Here is a 20,569-nt window from a genome sequence, read left to right as displayed (position 1 = left end):
ATGAACAAATGAATAAGTGAACAAGTTAAGCCACCTGTGCGTTTGATATAGCTTATCTTATAATTCTAGTCCAATGCTTTAGTATTGGCCCTTTTACTGATATCTGACACATGCAATGAGTACGTGACGCTGGGCATAGGAGAAGCAAATTACTTTTAGAAGCACATACTTTGTGTTTGCCATGACTCAGTTTTCCTGCCACAATTGGTAGAGAACCTTGGGATGCTGAGATAGGAATGAGACCCTAGGCACAGGCAGGAAAGAGGTAAGAGAGCAGGGAGACATTTCTCCAGATGTTGCAAACACTGTTTCTAACATTTTTCAGTTCAATAATTTCCTTCAAGAATTAACCTATATTGTTTGAGAAATAAAATATATTAATGGCCCTATTGAATTCTGAGTACATCTTTATAATTACCATACGTTCTTTCTTTTTTTTTTGCTTTTCACCTAAGTGTTTGTAAGTCCCTGTAACATTTTTTCTTCACTCTAAAATGATTCTGAAAAGGTTATGTGGTAAGATGTAAACTGGGTAATGTAGACTCTTTCAGACCTAGTGTTATGATCCTTGTGTGATGATCTGAGTGTTCACATCAAAGAATGTGTTTGCTTCTTATGGGCTTATTATTATGCCAGAGCTTTGAGGGTATTTGGGAAGAATACAAGACACAGTCCTCATTGCTGCCCTCGGGGCACACACACTTTTAGGGAGAGAAAAGCCATAACTGGCAGGTAGACAGTAGCATCTCTGATGCAGTTTGTTGTGTCTATTGCATGCTGCTTGGCAAGAAAGATAGTCTCCTGCCACTGGACATGTACTTTTGGCCTTGCTTTTCTCTAATGGGCTGTCCTGAAAGTGTCTAGGGTCTCTTTATGAATGCCCTTTTTATTTGTTCTGGAGCATGCAGTCCCTTACATTTCTCTGTCTCTCTCTCTCCTACATTTCAGTGAGCGGTTTCTGGTGAGACTGAACAAGAATGGTGGGCCAAGGAACCCAGAGAAGATAGAACGAATGTGTGCCCTTTTTACAGTATGTGCAAATTCTCTTTCCCTTCTCTGCTGTTGACTCTAACTAGGGTCCTGCTATGTGGATATTGTTGCCCTGGAAACAAGCACTAATTCTTACTTCCCCACACACTGGTGAGAATAGAATTTGATTTATGTGTCTATCAGGTTTTAATGAAATATTTAAGAAAACTGAAATAAGCTCCAGTTTTTAATTGAATTTATTTAAAAAAATACAACAAGTACCTCTTACTATGTGCATTTTAGATGCAATTTAATATAGTAGACACTTAAAACTTGAGAACAGTCTTTCTTTCTATTCTTCAAGACCACTGGGGATTTCTCTGATGTGTAAGTATAGTTTCTCTCAAGGCATCCACCAGACTTACAGCTTTGCAGTTTTTTTAATTAAAAAAAAAAAAAAGAGTTTATAAAAAGAGAGACAGACTAAATAGCCCTCCTCTTTCAGACACCAAACAAAGTCTTTTCATGCCATGATCCATACTTTAGTTTTTTCTAAATAACCATGCTATTATTCATGCTCTCTGAGATCATGGATCCATCAGCTCAGAGAAGGCTTGGTAACCTGCTTATTGAAAAGTATTAAACATCACAATATCATATTGTCTTTTGTATTCTTCAAGTTGATTCCGATTTACTAATTTTTTTACCCAGTTATGAAACTTAACTGCCCAGCCTTATTTATTTCAGTTAATTTATTTGCTTAAGAAGAAAAGACTGTCACAATTTTTAACCACTTTTGACTGTCACAGATTCTTTGATCTGTTTCAGTGATACTGAGATACATCAAAACTCGTTGAGTGCAGGGTGTCACAGTGCCACTGCCCTTGTGTGTGGTGCATGGTTGATGGGTAGGTAACAGTCAGGTGTCTCAAACCTTACCAGTGTACCTCAAACACAAATGGGATTTATCTAGGACTCTGATATGTGACTTTCTCTGAGAGATAAAATTGGATTTGTTTACCTGAATTTTTTGTTCATTTACTACAACATTACTGCAGAATCAAAAGCCACTCTACAGGGATAACTTGTATTGAAAGTACTCCAGATGTACAGAAGGATTTATAAATCTAGCTAAGCTAAAACGAAGTTTTGTACATTCTTGAGGTCAGCATTCAAAGCTTAGGAGATAGTACAGGAAGAGAAAGCAAGAAAAGCAGACACATGAAGATGGCTAAGGGAACTGAGACCTTTTAGCCTGGAAAGATCAGTGCTCTGTCTTCAGTTGGAGAAGAACAAGGGAAAGAGTCCCAGTTGCAGGTAATGGGATGTAGGTTGGAATATTGGAGGAGAGAGCGTGATGTGAGAACACCTGAACACGGAGCTGGTTCCTTGCGGCCGCCTGTCTTAAACCTGATTAGGATGAGATGAGACACCCATCTGTCTAGAATGTCTCAGTAACCTTAGGAGTCTTTTTAGATCCTGATTCTCCAATATTGTTTGGTTAAAGCAGCAAAAGAAATTGGCGATTCCTTGTTCCTTGGCATTGTGGGAACAGAGGTGTGTGTGTGTGTGTGTGTGTGTGTGCACGCGCGCGTGCTGTCCTTGAATATGATGAGTGCAGTCCTTGTCTCTTGAAAAATGAACTTAATTATGAAGATATTTGAATGTAATTACAGTAAATCAAAATTTTCATTTAACAGCATTTTAATTATCTGTATGAGCCCAGAGGCCTAAGCTGTAGCTCCAGCTTTATAAATCAGAGATGCACATAACACATAGGATGTGCTCTTACTCTGCCACAATGGGAAGGCGCAAGGTTGCCAAAAATATCTACTTTTATATTTCCCTTTGAAGTACAGCCCTGGATTTTTTTTTTTAAGATACTAAAAAAAAGAAAATGATTTGAGGAATTTTTTCAAAGCCCAGAAGAGTTTTGAGCAAGATTGTCCCAACCAGGGTTTTTATGTTTTACTTTAAGCTTATATGAAATAATAATTTTGACGGAAACTATTTTCTGATTATCCAAGGCTTGAGTTCCTCCTGTGGGCCAAAGGAATTTTCCAGATTGGCATATGTGTTAACAGAGTTTCAGAGGAAACGCAAGAAAATGCAGCTACATCTGTGGTCCGTGCCAACCTGTTAGCTTACTTTAACATTAGGAAAAGGGAATCGTACAAATGGAGCACTTTTGCAGGATTACTTAAGCTTACCTCAGAGCCGTATTACAGACAGTCATGTTTATCCATACACAGTCTTGCTCTTGGTAAATCCTGTATTTTTCTGACCAGGTTAGATTTCAGAGCTTCCTGTGCAGGAAGAATTTTATCCAAGAAGGAAGTGTTTCATGCATTTATGATTGTCTAATACAGGGAAGACTTTGATGACTTTCATGATTAACAGTGGCTGTGTGGTATGAGCACAAGAGAGCGTGTCTGTGTATTTATTCCACAACCCCATGGACTGTAGTCTGCTAAGCTCCTCTGTCTGTGCGATTCTCCAGGCAAGAATACTGGAGTGGGTTGCCATTTCTCCTCCAGGGGATCTTCCCACCCAGGGATCGAGCCTGCTTTGTCTCCTGCATTGGCAAACGGGTTCTTTACCAGTAGTGCCACCTGGGAAGCCCAGATATCCAATGCTTCACACACGGTGCCTGGCAAATACTAATCACTTGTTACATAAATAAATTAATAATGCTTATTTTCTATTATATTTTGAGTGACCAACTCAGAGAATGAACTTGTATCGTTTTCCCTGCTTTAGTTGGCATTACATTTTTTCCATTTATTTATACACTTTCATACTTCAAAATAGAATTTTAGGTAGTGACTTCTTGGAATTAAGAATGGACTTAATTATTAGCATAATAACATCATTTATTAAAATATTGCCTCCTTTTATGCAGCATAAGAATGAATGAATTGGCTGTGTTTTATATTTGTAAATTCCATTGTCTCTTCAGAAAAAGGGTAGTCCAGGCATAGGAAAGTAAATTGACTTTTCTATGTTTCAAGTGGAACCTTAGTGACTGAGCCAAGATGCTTATCCCTGAGTCACTGTCGTTTCTACCCACCAGGTGGTTGGGAACCAGCTATTTAGTTGTAGGATCAGAGGGTATGATCCAGGAGTATATCTAAATTCAAACCCTGCTCACCAGATGAATGGTGGATGAGTCACCTCTCTTCCTATCTTGGTTTTTCAGGCCTTGTGACATGGATAGCCACACTTGGTCCTTAGTATCAGGAGAGTGTATGTTTAGTATCAGAGAGTGTATGTTTAATAACTTTATGATAAAGTGTTTAATGTTGCTCTTATGTTTAATATGGTAGCTATTATGTTGAATTTTGACAATGAAATTATGTGGAACTCAGCAAATAATTATACCTAAAATATTTTCTGATACTGAGTATTATCATTTTATTTTTATTGACCTCAAATAAACACCACAGAGAGTTCTGGGTACCATGTACAAAATGGTCAGAAAGAACCCCTACCCAGCCACTCAGAAAATACCGTAAATTATATTTTAGGCTTCTTTATCTTCTTCACCTCAACAGAATCAAGGGAGAGGTCCCATGCTCTTGGGTACAACCCGTCTGGTTAGTATTTGGTCATCTTTGGTAATTGGCTTGAATTCTCTAAGTATATTGAGATTTATAATTATACCAGTTATTTGATAGTTTGGATTAATAAAATCTAGGCTGTGTAGAAGGTCAGTTTACTTTGAAATGTGATCTTTCAGTAATAGGTATGTTTCAATTCCCATAAAATGGTAATTTATTTTTTAATTTCATTATTTGTTATTTAGTAGCCATCTTAATATTTGTCAAAATATGTAGTACTGTTTTGAAGATATCACTTTAAAGGAGTTATTAAAATGGAGTCTGAAACATCATTTTTCAATATCAAAAGATAACTTTCATGCAAAAATGTATCTTTGTGATTCCAGAAATACCAATTTATGTTGAATTGTTTTGTAACCCATTTCATTGTAAGTGTATTTCATTATTCCATCAAGAATTTGGCAAAATATTATGACCATCTAATATCTAAAAGTTCTAAGGCCTCCTTTTCTGTCATATGTTCAGGACCACTCTACAGGGCAGAGCTGGGATTGTGCTGAAGCAAGCAAGGCACAGGATCCTGAGAAGGAGACCTTAAATTTTGTCACTTAGATGCCTTGCTTGCCTCGGCATAGACCTAACTCTGCCACAGGGTATAAACATACAGCAAACATGGTGGTTCTGGATTCAGAGCTCATGCACAGTCATGATTGCTGCTTGATCTTTTGTTTTACTGCCTTACTGAAAAGAGACAAGCATCTGGGACTAAACAAAGGATGAAAGATGAGAAGGAAATGGAACTAAGGGAACTTTCCCTGGAAGCAAAAGGGAAATCATGGGAAACTGTCCCATTAAAATAGAGGTTACCCCTTCAGTCATCGTTCATAACAATGGCTGGGAGTGAGCAGTGAGTTAATAACCTGGTGAAAGTCAGAAACAATGTATATTAAAGGAAGTTTTACTACTTCAAGTATAATGTGTTAAAGTGTAAAAATACTCTATTTCAAAATGTGTTCTCAACATAAATAATGCATAAAATTATTTTTATTAATGTAACTCCAGTTTTAAAAATGTCTAATTAAAAGAAGCCCTTAAAATTTTCCAGATAAAATTCCATTCACTTTATACTTCAGCATTTAGAAATTTAGAAATGGGAGATCTAATTATTGAGGTTTCACTAAAACCAAAGTAGTCTATTTTCAAGGGAACATATCTAGTGTGTGGGCAACAGAATGAATGTACAGTTAATAGAGAGTAGACTTTAAGAATTTGTCATTAATGAGCCTTTTGGTGTTTTCCCTTTTTTTTCTACATTGGGAATTTCTTTTGTTACAAGCTGTTCTTACATGATTTTAGAATAAACATGGATAAGCCAATGTCATGAAGATTTCTAATGTGAGAACTTTAAGAGATAGGTGGTCTAAATAAGAGCTGAAAAAATACTGTAAATGTAATAAACTTTCAAAGACATTTAAGATATACAAACTTTCACTATAGGAATCTTATAAACACTTAGCTTCTTTGTGCTTAAACCCCTTCTCCCATCTATAACATATGCTAAAAGCAGCAAAAGCAATCATTATGAGGTTCAAAGTTTAATTTTAATTATTTTCTGTGTATTCATTGCCTTACTTTACTTATTTTTCTCTTTTCTTAGGATCTGAGCAGCAAGGATATGAAGAGAGATTTATATATAGTTGCCCATGTGATACGAATAGGTACGGTCCACTTTATCCAGTCACCTGACTGAGACCAGCCCAACTTGGGATAAGTATCTACTGTTTGACCTCTGTCTTCTCCTGAGCACTTGCCTTTTAATTCAGATCTAAGGATTAACTCCAGCTTGTATTGTAGCTGTACCTTAAGTTTAGCTGCTAGTAATGGCTGAACTTGATAGAAATGAAAGCATTTTCAGCTCCCTGTTTGTTTTTGGACCCATATTTTTTATTTGAAGTGGTCTTTTTTTTTTTTTTTTTAACGTTTGCTCCATCTAATGTTCTGCCTCTGATCAGCCCTCTACCTCAGGGATCTTATAATGGGTTGCCAACTTAACAGGTAGTGAATAGCCTTTGCTGTGTTTTGTATCCAAAAGTATGTGTCTTTGCTATTTTTTCACAAAATTAGAGTTACCATCATTACTACATGAGATGGATGGTATCTCCCTTCTACCCGATCCAAGATTTTTGCTACCTGTGGTTTGTTTGCCCAGTCTTATTTCAAGTTTATGACATAATTTGGGGGCCAATACCTGACCAACTCTTCCTTCATAGGTTTGAGTTCTGGCATGTCTTGTTTGGCCAACAAAACAGCTCTTTTGCTCTACTGCTTTTTGTTTTGCTGTATTTTGCCTTTTGTTTTGCTGTGTATAATAAAGCATCTGCTGACTTGTGCATTTGCAAGTCTTGCCACTGTAAGCACAGCCTTGGTAAGCAGGACAAGCGAGCTCCCATACGGCTCTTGCTCTTGCAGTGGTTCAGGAGCAGTTTTGGATGGAAGAATAGTATATTGTCCTCCTTATCTGTGAACACATAGCTTTTACCTGGCAGCTACAACACTAAATTGTGTATCCTTAATATACCCAAGAAGTTTAAATCTGTTAGCACTGTGGTTTTTCTAATAAATTCATGAAATCACTGTTTCATTCTCATATGATTAATAAATGGACTGTTAGTGTTGAGACAGGTAGTAAGGAATGTGGTGCAGGGGAGAAGCACTGGCCAAGGGCCTGTTTGTCATTCCTCTGCATAAATATCCTTGCATCCTTGGATGGCTCCGTTCATCTTTAGTCTTCCAATTTAGAGGATCTCTAAGGTACCTATAGCTCTGGCATCCTTGAATGACAGTTCAGTGATGCCTTAGAGGAGCACAGAGTTCCCAGTCTTGACTGGTGTTTTCTGTGTGCCTCAGGTCGGATGCTCCTGAATGACTCCAAGAAGGGCCCTGCTCACCTGCACTACCGGCGACCATATGGCTGTGCGGTCCTCAGTGTCCTGGATGTCTTGCAGTCACTCACAGAGTTAAAGGAAGAAAAGGATTTTGTTCTTAAGGTTTACACGTGAGTAATGAACACCAGAGATATTGATGATCTGCAGCATAAGACATCCCAGCGTTGCCCCTGAGAGCAGAAGCTCTCAAGCTTTGCTGGACACAAACTCATTCGGATATGTAGGACAGGGAGTTTTTGGAAAATGCAAAGATTTCCATCTAAGGTTTGGGATGGGCCCAGGCAACTGCATTTTTAATAAGCTCCCTAGGTGCTTCTGAAGCAGCTGAACTTGGAACTTTCTATCCTGAAGTAAAGGTCTGATACACTTTTCCTCTTCTCTCCAGGACTAGCCAGCCTTAGTATGTGTTTACAGGAAGCTAATAATCTAATTTCGCCTGTGTTTCAGCTGTCAAAGACTCCTCTGTGTCTAATGCTGTTGTAACTGAGCTGGCTGCTGATGTAAATTGCTTCAGAGAATGATCACGAGTCAGGTTGCCCTGTCCTAGAAGAAAAGCCAGTTTCTCTGAGAAGCTGAGGCTTTACTCTTCATTTTTTGCCACTACCGATCTGTAAGTCACCAGCCAGGCATGGCATTATTTTCAGTGTTCAGCAGCCAAGGGCTCTGCCTTACAGAAGCAGTGTATCTCCTCCTGACTCTTATTAAGCAATATAAAATAAAAACAAAGAGTAGTAGTACAGAATCCAAATATATCTGTCTTTGCTTTAGAGACTTAGGCATGAATCACGGGCTTCCCTGGTGGCGCTAGTGGCAAAAAAACCCGCCTGCCAATGCAGGAGACATAAGAGATATGGGTTTGATCCCTGGGTCTACATGATTCCCTTGAGGAGGGCTTGGCAACCCACTCTGGTATTCTTGCCTGGAGAATCCCCTGGACAGAGGAGCCTGGTGGGCTACAGTCCATGGGGTCATGAAAAGCCAGACATGACTGAAGCGATTTAGCACTCATGCAAGCATGAATCATAGTGCTGAAAACATGATCAGTGGTAGGTCTAGTGAGTTTCTTTTCCTCCCAGAATATTAATATTTTTATTAAGTAAATGTAAACATAGCCAGAGTAGGAAAAAGCATTCTTTTTTAAATTAATTTTTATTGGAGTATAGTTGCTTTACAATATTGTGTTAGTTTCTGCTGTACAGCAAAGGCAATCAGTTATACGTATACATATATCCATTCATTTTTAGATTTCCTTCCCATTTAGGTCACCACAGAGCATTGAGTAGAATTCCCTGTACTATACAATAGGTTTCCATTACTTACCTATTTTTAACACCATAGTGTATATATGTCTATTCCAGTCTCCCAATTCATCCCACTCCCCTTCTCTTCTCAGTATTCATACATTTGTTCTGTACATTTGTGTCTCTATATCTGCTTTGCAAATAAGTTCATCTATACCATTTTTTTTAATTTTTTTAAAATTAATTTTATTTTATTTTTAAACTTTACATAATTGTATTAGTTTTGCCAAATATCAAAATGAATCCGCCACAGGTATACATGTGTTCCCCATCCTGAACCCTCCTCCCTCCTCCCTCCCCATACCATCCCTCTGGGTTGTCCCAGTGCACCAGCCCCAAGCATCCAGTATCGTGCATCGAACCTGGACTGGCATTTTTTTAGATTCCACACATAAGCGATATTATACGATATTTCGTTTTTCTCTCCTTGATTTACTTCACTCTGTATGACAGTCTCTACGTCTGTCTACATGCATGCTCAGTCGCTTCAGTCATGTCCAATTCTTTGCAACCTACCAGGCTCCTCTGTCCCTGAAATTCTCCAGGCAAGAATACTGGAGTGGGTTGCCATGCCCTACTCCAGGGGATCTTCCCCACCCAGGGATCAAGTTTGCATCTCCTGCATTGCAGGTGGATTCTTCACCCACTGAGCCATCTGGGAAGCCCCCTAGGTCTGTCTACATCTCTGTAAATGGCACTGTTTCATCCCTTTTATGGCTGAGTAATATTCCATTGTATACATGTGTACCACATCTTCTTTGTCCATCCCTCTATTGATAAGACATTTAGATTGCTTCCATGTCACTATTGTAAATAGTGCTGCAGTGAACATTAGAGTCCATATATCTTTTTGAATTATGATTTTCTCTGTGTATATGCCCAGGAGTGGGATTGCTGGGTCATAGGCAGATCTATTTTTAATTTTTTGAGGAACCTCCATACTCTTCTCCATGGTGGTTGTGCCAATTTACATTCCCACCAACAATGTAAGAGGGTTCCCTTTTCTCCATATTCTCGTCAACATTTATTGTTTGTGGATTTTTTGATGATTGCCATTCTGACCAGTGTGAGGTGATACCTCATTGTAGTTTTTATTTGCATTTCTCTGATAATTAATGCTCTTGCCTGGAAAATCCCATGGACGGAGGAGCCTGGTAGGCTGCAGTCCATGGGGTCACAAAGAGTCGGACACGACTGAGTGACTTCACTTTCACTTTCCACTTTCATGCATTGGACAAGGAAATGGCAACCCACTCCAGTGTTCTTGCCTGGAGAATCCCAGGGACAGGGGAGCCTGGTGGGCTGCCATCTATGGGGTCGCACAGAGTCGGACACAACTGAAGCGACTTAGCAGCAGCAACAGATAATTAATGATGTTGAGCATCTTTTCATGTGTTTGTTGGCTATATGTACATATTCTTTAGAGAAATGTCTGTTTGGATCTTCCATCCATTTTTTTCATTGGGATGTTTGTTTTTTTAATATTGAGCTGCATGAACTGTTTGTATATTTTGGAGATTAATCTCGTTGGTTGCTTCATTTGCAAATATTTTCTCCCATTTTGAGGGTTGTTTTCATTTTATTTATGGTTTCCTTTGCTGTGCATAAGCTTTTGAGTTTAATTAGGTCCCATTTGTTTATTTTTGTTTTTATTTTCATTACTGTAGGAGGTCAGTCAAAAAAGATCTTGCTGAGATTTTATGTCAAAGTGAGTTTTTAAAGCAAGTGTATGTCTGAAATTTTCTTTTAAAAAGCTCCTCTTTTGGTTTTAACCCAATATTTTTTTTTCAAATTAAAGCTAATATTGTCAATCACCAGGTTAATATATCTTCACCATATTTATGGGAATTTTTCTGTACTATCTATTGTATCTGAATCAGGCATGAAGTGAACTTAATTCACAATTCTGGTTAATATGGGCCTCTGTATAATCAACTACAGTCTATTAATTTGAAAATAAAAGCCCAGATACCCTTATTACCTGTTTGCCTTAAGTTGTGTTTTGTTCAGTGTTGCGTACTTAATGGGATGAGGATCTTCCTCTGAAATAACTTACAGAGGAAATTTTTGTGGGTTTTTTCTTGCTTTCATGCATCAGTCACAGCCTTTCTCCATTTACAAAATCTCTTCATTGATGGGTAGTGGGACCTGGTTCTTGGTAAAGTTTCCTCCCTTTGAAAAGGACTAAATTTTAATCCAAAATCATCATCATTATCATCTTACTCCACTCTGTCCAAGGGCAGGGAGTTTATAGATAGCACTCCAGAGTTGCATCTCTTTGCACATATCAGCTGTTCCTTGCTTCTGTGCAAATTTTCATTGTTGAAAGGGGCTTGCACAGCACTTCTCTTGAAATCATGCTGTCAAGCTTAATTGGCCTAATTCCTTCAAAAACAAGAGCTTTCAGTACCAACATGTCACTTTTCAAGAAGTGGGATTCTTGTGTAACTTATTCTTAGCTCCTTGCTCTGAGCTGTGCCTATTATATCAGTTCTAAAAAGCCAAAGAATGATGTTTTTTTTTTTAAACAGAGAAGATAGTTTTTTAATAAATTTTTGAAGGAGTAATAGAGTTAAAATGTAGGATAGTTTTTCCACTTGACAGTGTTAACAGACTTTCAAAGACACGTCCATGTTTGTGAAATAATCGATTTTGGGCACGGTATGGAATTCCTCTAGGATTAGTGTTTTAAATCCACGTCAGCACAGTGAATTCAGCCCTCAGGAGAAGTAATATTTTCCAGTAAGTTTTAAAGGATATATTTGGTAGACTGAATTGGAAGCTTAAAGGTTTTACTGATTCTGATTGTACTTCAGCTTTTGGTAGGACTGAAGTTTGCAAGGATTAAAAAAAAAAAAAAACCCTCTTGTATAGTTTTAATTAGTGAATTGGCAAAATACATCATTAATTGTTGACATTCTCATCATTTCCTATGTTATTCAGAGCCAACCTCAAGCCCTGTACTTCTTTTGCCATGATCACTGCTCTGGCTTTATAGATGTTTAATATCATGTGTATTAGGAAGGCAACACATCCTTTTAAAAAAATCAGAACAAGAAGCTGAGGCGTAAAAACTAGGTCACTTTTCAATGAACCAGAAACCTTAAAAATCACAAATGAATAACCACTGTGTGAAGTTTATTCTGATATAGACATCATGTTTCCTCCTGTCCAGAGGGGCAGGAGTTGCAGGGAAACACAAGGCTTTCTGAATCTGGAGCCTAGGACGGGAAAGGAGAGAATGCCAAGGAGCATTGAGATGGGGTGGGGGTTGTCTGTAGATAGTACATTTGATCAACGCAAGACACCTCTGAATATGTGATGACCACTCTTCAACTTCACACTGAAAAAGTTCAAACATTTTTAGGCCAACTTTAATGAAATAGATAAATAACTACTTAGATAAAATATTAAATTTATCACGTTAGTCATATTTTTAAATCATATAAAATGTATATTACACATTATGTGCTCAATCACAGGTGTAGAATTGAGGAGTATTACTATTACTTAGGGCTTCCCTGGTAGCTCAGAGGATAAAGCGTCTGCCTGCAATGCAGGAGGCCTGGGTTCGATCCTTGGGTTGGGAAGATCCCCTGGAGAAGGAAATGGCAACCCACTCCAGTATTCTTGCCTGGAGAATCCCATGGACAGAGAAGCCTGGTGGGCTACAGTCCACTGGGTCGCAAAGAGTCGAATACGACTGAACGACTTCACTCGCTATTACTTATTCCCTGGGGCTTCCCAGGTGGCGCTAATAGTAAAGAACCCATTTACCAATGCAGGAGACCTAAGAGAAGTGAGTTTGATTCCTGAGTCAGGAAGATCCCCTGAAGGAGTGCATAGCAACCCACTCCAATATTCTTCCCTGGAGAATCCCATGGACAGAGGAGCCTGGCAGGCTATTGTCCATAGGGTTGCAAAGAATTAGACTGAAGTGACTTAGCACAGCATGCACACTTATTCCCCACTCACATTTGATGAGTTTTTTTTTTAACTTTTTATTTTATATTGGAGTATAGCTGATTAACAATGTTGTGATAGTTTCAGGTGAACAACAAAGCAGCTCAGCTATACATGCACATGTATCCCTTCTTCCCCAAACTCCCCTTATATCCTGGCTGCCACATAACATTGAGCAGAGTTCCCTGTGCTATACAATAGGTCCTTGTTGATTATATATTTAAATATAGCAATGTGTCCATGTCAATACCAAACTCCCTAACTGTCCTTTCCCCCCACCCTTCCCCTAGTAACTGTAAGTTCATTCTCTAAGTCTGTGAGTCTATTTTTATTTCATAAATGAGTTCATTTCTTTTTAGATTCTGCATATAAGTGATATCATAATGATATTTCTCTTTCTCTGACTTATTTCAATTAGTATGATAATCTCTGGATAGATTCATATTGCTGCAAATGACAGTATTTTATTCTTTTTGATGGCTTAGTAATATTCCATTGTGTGAGTGTATGTGTGTGTGTCTGTTTGTGTGTGTGAACACCATATATGTACCACGTCTTCTTTATCCATTCATCTATTGATAGACATGTGGGTTGCTTCCATGTCTTGGCTATTGTTAAGAGTGCTGCTGTGAACATTGGGCTGCATGTATCTTTTCGAGTTAGAGCTCTCCAAAGGCATATGCCCAGGTGTGGGATTGCAGGATCATATGGAAGCTGTATTTTTGTTTCTTAAGGAACCCCCATATTGTTTTCCATAATGGCTGTACCAATTTACACTCCCACCAACAGTGTAGGAAGATTCTCTTTTCTCCTCACCCTCTCCAACATTTGTTGTTTGCAGTTTTTGATGATGGCAGTTCTGTCTGGTGTGAGGTGATACCTCCTTGTAATTTTGATTTGCATGTCTTTAATAATTAGTGACATTGAGCATCTTTTCATGTGCCTGTTGGCCATCCGTAAAATCCCTGGACATGTAGTGGTGAAGTGCTACGTCATTGCCTGTGCTGGTTATCTTCTCTGTGGGGAAGGTGTGCCACAGAGGCACACAGACCTCTTTTAGATTACAGTCCCTTGTGTGTTTTATGATTGAGGACAAACCATAAACATCAGTAATCATGCTCTAAATATTAATTTGATTGGATACAACATAATCATGCTTCATTATAATCATAACTCATTTGGTTAATAAATGCTTACATTTTTTTTTCCTTAGAGAATATCCTAGTGATTGGTTAAAATATGCTGATGACACTGAGTTTCAGATGATTTGAGTAGTTCCCTTGGCATTCTAGAAAGGAAGAGAGTCAAAAGGCCAGTTAAGAAGTGACTACACTGGTCTGAAAGAGAGATGATAATGGCTGAACCAGGGCCATGAAGAAGAGAGGTCATTTGTGACAGATTTTAAGAAAGCTTCATGAGCTAGTGGGTTCTACTCAGAAGCAATCTCTCAGAGCAGACAGGTGGATAGGAAACGTCAAGCTGTCTTGTGGCCATGCAGGTCAAGAGCTTAGCAGGGTGTCTGGGCTGGAGACACTGTGGTGGATCTTGGCAGCTTTTGGTGGTGGTTGAAACCATGGGAGCAGTTGAGATAGCCCAGAAAGCTTATATGGTAGGAGGGAAATGGGCTTCAAATGTAGAGCTCTGAAGGCCACTGATAGTTAAGGGGTGAACAAAGGGAGAAGAATATGAGGGGCAAGCCATCGAGTGTCTGGCATCTGAATTGTGTGTATTGGCTGGAAAGGTAGATGTCAGTGAAGTAATACACATTGTCACTATTGATGTGGTTGGAAAAGCACCGGTTTCAGTATACTGCCAAAGAGCCGGTGAGTATTTTATTGGAGAAGCACTGAAATTATACCACCCATTGAGAGAGGAAGTTAATTTACAAGACTCTTTTTGGTTTTGTTTATTTATAGGAATTCTTTTGTGTGTGTGTGTATTTTATACCTGTATATTTGAGATGTATAATGTGTTACTTTGATGTATTTATATTTTGTAATATGTCAGTGAAGCAATATTTATCATGTTTCATTATTATAGTACAATATTATTATCTATATTCATTATAGTGTGCATTAGTCAGGACTCTTACTTTGAAGTGAGGTGGGGGAGTACACTATTTATGACAAATTGTAGTCAGATTTCTGTTAAAGAAAGGACTACTGATCTTGTAAACCTAGAAAGTGACAGGAGTCTGACTGCAAGACTAGTCTGAGTCCTCACCAGCTGGGCACTTCTCTGGTGTGGTGACTGGTTGGAAGAGATGCGATCGTGTACATGTCAGACAGGGAGGGCGAGGTGTGCTGCTGCCAGCACCTCTCACTTCTGACTTCCAACTGAGTTGTTAATCTCAAGTGATCATTTTAAAGAACACTGTCTCCCTTCCTCTCCTTGGAAGGAATTCTGTGAGCAGAAGTTATCCTCACAGCTCTGGACTGTGAGAACCTTGTCTCTCACACTTCTTTGCAACATCTCTGAGCAAGTGATGCATGTTTATACTGACTGAGAAGTCAGAAGAGCTACTGATTAGAAAAAAATTAGTCTAGTGACCAACCTCCTTTATCTCTGAATGGTCTCTATACAAAGCCTTTTATATAGAAACCAGTTGTGCTTCATTCACACCACCGGATGGCACATGATAGAATTCTTGCTGGAGTTTCCGCCTGGAAGTGGCTGTGCTGGACCACACACTTCTAAGTAACCATGGAAAGATCTTGTGGGTTTTCCTTTGTGCATGAGCCCTGTTTTCTGGGGTCAGTGGTTCTCCCTATCCAACAGGAGAAAGGAGGGGCTGAGGCTATGAAGACTCCCAGTGTCTCATGGAATTTTCAAGGATGGCCCTAATCTCGTTTCAGTTGTTTCATCAACGTGTCTACTTTGAGATGAGGAATCCCTTCCTAGTCTCTGTTCTTAAGCTGTACCAAATGGTTGTGTGACTGCAGCTTTCTTGAAAATGTTCTTTAGAGGGGAAGACTCTAAAAATGTCAGAAATTAGCAGAGGTGCAGGTCTGTTCCTCCATTCTCTCTTTTCTTCCACTCCTGAAATTCCTCTTACATATTTAGGCATCCAGACTTCTCTCTAAGGCCTCCTTCCCCTTGACTACAGAAGATTTCACAGCGAACCAAGCCCACTACTCTCTTAAACTTTTCTTCTTAGCCTGATCTGGCTAAAATAAAATCACAGGCAAATATGCACATTGCCCTGAGGTTAGCAGGATTTTTCTCTGAAGCCATTATAGTGACAGTTGAATGACAGTATAAAGCCAATGCAAGACATGATAGTTTCTAAACAGCAGTACTTGTTGAGAGGAACTGTTTTTTTCCTCTGTCGGGAACTTTCCTCTAGTGCCTAGTTGCAAGTATGTGTAAGGAACTAACAAAAAAATCGTCACGCGGGAAAGTGCTACTTCAGACAAAAGGATATTTTGCCACTTAGAGATATTTGCAGAGATTCATTTTAGAGTTTCTACTCTTCCCCCAAATGTGAATCTTGTTGTGCCTTCCAAGAAAACAAACCTTGTCTAATTTAGTAAAATTTAAGTTCATTTCTTTAGGAAAGTGTTGTTGCACATTGAACATCAGGCCAGATGTTTAAAACTCTTGACTGTCATGATGCCTGTCCTTCTGTTACAGGTGCAACAACGAGAGTGAGTGGTCCCAGATCCACGAGAATATCATCCGCAAGTCCAGCGCCAAGTACTCTGCCCCCAGTGCCAGTCATGGTAAGGTGCTTCTCTGGCTAGAAGACTTTGTGTTGCATCTGCAGTTGCTTATCATACACACCTTAGTTTATTTGTGCTGATCAGTTACCAGATATAAAGTTGTTTCCTACAGACATTTATTCTCCTTTTCAGGCAGTTTCTATTTCCTTGTGTGATGATTTGAAACCTTCTCTAGTTATTAATACTTCTTTTAAAAAATTTTTTATTGGAGTATAGTTGATTTACCGGAGAAGGCAATGGCAACCCACTCCAGTACTCTTGCCTGGAAACTCCCATGGACAGAGGAGCCTGGTAGGCAGCAGTCCATAGGGTCGAGAAGAGTCAGACACGACCGAGGGGCTTCACTTTCACTTTTCACTTTCATGCATTGGAGAAGGAAATGGCAACCCATTCCAGCATTCTTGCCTGGAGAATCCCAGGGACAAAGGAGCCTGGTAGGCTGCCCTCTATGGGGTCGCACAGAGTCAGACAGTGAAGCGACTTAGCAGCAGCAGCAGCAGTTGACTTACAATGTTGTGTTAGTTTTAGGTGTACAGCAAAGTGAATCAGTTGTACATATGCATATATGCATGCTTTTAAAAGTCCTTTTCCCATACAGGTCATTACAGAGTACTGAGTAGAGCTCCTTGTGCTATACAGAAGGTCCTTATTGGTTTTCTGTTTTATACATAGTCATGTGTCAATCCCAGTCTTCCCTTTCCCTCCTAGAATCCGTAAGTTTGTTTTCTACATCTGTGACTCTATTTCTGTTTTGTAAATAAGTTCATTTGTATCATTTTTTTAGTCTCTACATATAAGTAGTATTATATAATATTTGTCTTTCTCTGTCTGACTTACTTCACTTAGTATGGTAATCCTAGGTTTATTCATGTTGCTGTAAATGGCATCATTTTATTCTTCTTTTGACTGAGTATTGTTCCATTATACATATGTACTAAACTTTTTTATCCATTCCTCTGTCGATGGACGTTGAAATTGCTTACATGTCTTGGCTATTGTAAACTGTGCTGCAGTGAACATTTAGGTGTGTGTATACTTTCAGATTATGTTTTTCTACGAATATATGCCCAGGAGTGGGATTGCCAGACCATATGATTGTCCTGTTTTTAAGTTTTTTAAGGAACCTCCATATTGTTCTCCACAATGGCGGTACCAATTTACATTCCCATCAACAGTACAGGAGGGTTTTATTTTTTCCACACCTTCTCCAGAATTTGTAGACTTTTTGATGATGGCCATTCCGATTGGTGTGAGTGATAAATACCTTGTTGTAGTTTTGATTTGCATTTATCTGATAATCAGTGATGTTGAGCATCTTTTCATGTGTTTTTTGGCCATTACTTCTGACCGCAGTGTATTTTCTGCTCTTTCTGTGGTGAATTCCTTGTGCTTTGATAGGTAACTTGAGTTACAGTTTGAATCCAGAGTGAACAGAAGTGTTGCAGGGTTTGTCACATTGTGAAGTCTGTGTTTTCCTGAACAGAGACTGCATACCCAGCACCCCACCCCACAAAAGACACATATTAATATCACTTTTCAGTGTTGGCATCACCGAGAAAGCCTGACACTAATGAGAATCAATGATTAGTCTGCCATTATCAGTCATTTGGAAACTAAAATAGAAAATCTTTATTTCAAAGCAGCTTTCATCTTAGTTCAACTGCTCCTTTTTTTTCCTGCTTTTATTTTAAAACTGTGTTTAATATGTATCTAAATCTTGGTGTAATTGTACATGTTAGCATTAATTCTAAACTGAATATGAAATGTTTGATTAAATTAGAAGCACTGTTTAAAAATCTATAAGACCTCCTGAATAGATATTTTTCCAAAGAAGACATACAGATGGCCAACAGACACATGAAAAGATGCTCAATATCATTAATCATCAGAGAAATGCAGATTAAAACCACAAGGATATATCACCTCAAACCTGTCAAAATGGCTGTCATCAAAAAGGACACAAATAACAAATGTTAGCAAGGCTGTGGAGAAAATGGAACCCTCATATCCTGTTGGTGTGAATGTAGATTGGTGTAGCCACTGTGGAAAACAGTACGGAGGATTCTCAAAAAACTAAAAACAGAACTACCATATGACCCCACAGTTTCACTGCTGGGTATGTATCTGAAAAAGATTTAAATGCTATTTTGAAAAGATGCTTGCACCCCAGTGTTCATAGAAGCATTATTTATAATTACCGAAGTATGAAAGCAACCTGTGTCCATCACCAGATGAATGGATAAAGAAGATGTAGTGTATATGTACAATAGAATAGTACTCAACCTTAAAAAAGAATGAAATTTTTCCATTTGCAGCTACATAGGTGGAATTGAAGGGTATTATGCTAAGTGACAAGTTAGAGAAAGACAAAATACTTACATGTGGAATCTAAAATGTAAAACAAACTAGTAAATATAACAAAAAAGAAACAGACTCAGATATAGAGAACAAGGTCTTGCTTTCCAGTGGGGAGAGGGACATGGGGAGGGGTAAGGGACTAAGAGGTACAAACCACTATGTATAAAGTAAACACACTACAACAATATAACAGCAGAGAATATAGCCAACATTTTATAATAACTACAAAAAGAACATACCCTTGAAAGTTGAGAATCACTCTGTTATACACCTGATATTTACATAATATTATACATCTGCTGCTGCTGCTGAGTCGCTTCAGTCATGTCCGACCCTGTGCAACCCCATAGACGACAGCCCACCAGGCTCCCCCATCCCTGGAATTCTCTAGGCAAAAACACTGGAGTGGGTTGCCATTTCCTTCTCCAATACATGAAAGTGAAAAGTCAAAGTGAAGTCACTCAGTCGTGTCCAACTCTTAGCGACCCCATGGACTGCAGCCCAGCAGGCTCCTCCATCCATGGGATTTTCCAGGCAAGAGGACTGGAGTGGGGTGCCATTGTACCTCAATTAACATATAAATAAAAACCTGTGAACTTGTAATATACTCTTGAAGATAACTATCAAATTTACATAGAACCATGTTTCCCCAGATAATTTTTACCTTGAAACTATTTCATAACCTCTTTTATATAACTTTCTTTGTTTTAATGTTATAAACCTGTTGTAAATAAAAAAGTTGTCCTTGAAAGTGAAAGTCAATCAGTCATGTCCGACTCTTTGTGACCCCATGGACTGTGTCCATGGAATTCTCTAAATCAGAATACTGAAGTGGGTAGCCTTTCCCTTCTCCAGGGGATCTTTCCAACCCAAGGATTGAATCCAGGTCTCCCACATTGTGGGCAGATTCTTTACCAGCTGAGCCACAAGGGAAGCCCAAGAATACGGGAGTGGGTAGCCTATCCCTTCTGCAGAGGATCTTCCTGACCCAGGAATCGAACCAGGGTGTCCTGCATTGCAGGCAGATTCTTTATCAACTGAGCTATCAGGGAATCCCCCAAGTTGCTCTTAAATGACAGTGTAAAGCCACTGCAAGGCATGGCAGTTCTTAGAGTTGTTGAGAAGAACCTCTATCAAGATCAGCATATTTTCAGCTAGAAGGGTCCTCAGAGCAGTTCCAACCCAGAGGCTATAAAGTTTGAGATGCTCAGCTGGGAGTACTTGAATTCTCTAAAACTCTGTAGCATGGGGTTCCTCAGGGCCTCTCTCACTGGTTTTAAGAGCCCATTTTTCCTCATATGTGCCTGGATGCCAAGGAGCTACATACACGCAGTGTGCTGGAAGGTGAAGGGAGTTCATATCCCTCACCTAAAGCCGGACTAAAGCAAGAACCTTACTTTTTAACAAAACAAGTTGCAATTTGGAAGACTGTTCATGCCCATATTTATAGTGTTTTTTGCTGTATTTATGTATTTTATTTATAAAAAGCTACCCTTGGCTACAAGTTCTGAAGCTATGATGTGTTTAAAACATGGAACACATTTTAAAAGAGGGATAGTGGTAATAATACATTAAAATAAACAACCAAAAAGCAGTTTCCGCCATCACCTAACAAGGTTAGAATGCTGAATTTTGTCTTACTTCCCAGAATAACCAAAGTTTCCATGCCATTGTCAGTGTCTTACGATTTTTGTCCATGACTCACAGACACTGGCCACTTAAACAGTGTTAGAAAAGCACCCCTCCCTCTG

At 38.9% G+C, this 20,569-nt stretch overlaps 1 protein-coding gene across 19 annotated transcripts in view; it reads left to right on the top strand.

Annotated features, from left to right (window-relative positions):
* DOCK3 (dedicator of cytokinesis 3) overlaps positions 1–20,569 on the top strand; it is a 307,148-nt gene that overhangs the window by 187,303 nt on the left and 99,276 nt on the right. For 16 of the 19 annotated variants that reach the window (XM_086367783.1, XM_086367778.1, XM_086367775.1 and 13 more), the window contains 4 exons: positions 949–1,030; positions 6,187–6,247; positions 7,437–7,584; positions 16,372–16,460. In XM_086367783.1, coding sequence (XP_086223909.1) covers positions 949–1,030; positions 6,187–6,247; positions 7,437–7,584; positions 16,372–16,460 — 380 coding nt within the window. Of the gene's footprint in view, positions 1–948; positions 1,031–6,186; positions 6,248–7,436; positions 7,585–7,921; positions 8,085–16,371; positions 16,461–20,569 lie in introns of those variants that run through there. The other 3 variants (XM_086367790.1, XM_086367789.1, XM_086367791.1) reach the window with 2 other exon arrangements.

This window comes from Bos grunniens, chromosome 22 (genome assembly GCF_055505025.1).
Source record: "Bos grunniens cultivar Pamir isolate PY7600 chromosome 22, Bosgru_T2T1.0, whole genome shotgun sequence".
Classification (NCBI taxonomy): domain Eukaryota; kingdom Metazoa; phylum Chordata; class Mammalia; order Artiodactyla; family Bovidae; genus Bos; species Bos grunniens.
The sequence above is the reverse complement of the archived record's forward strand: the minus strand, read 5'-3'. Positions and strand labels throughout refer to the sequence as shown.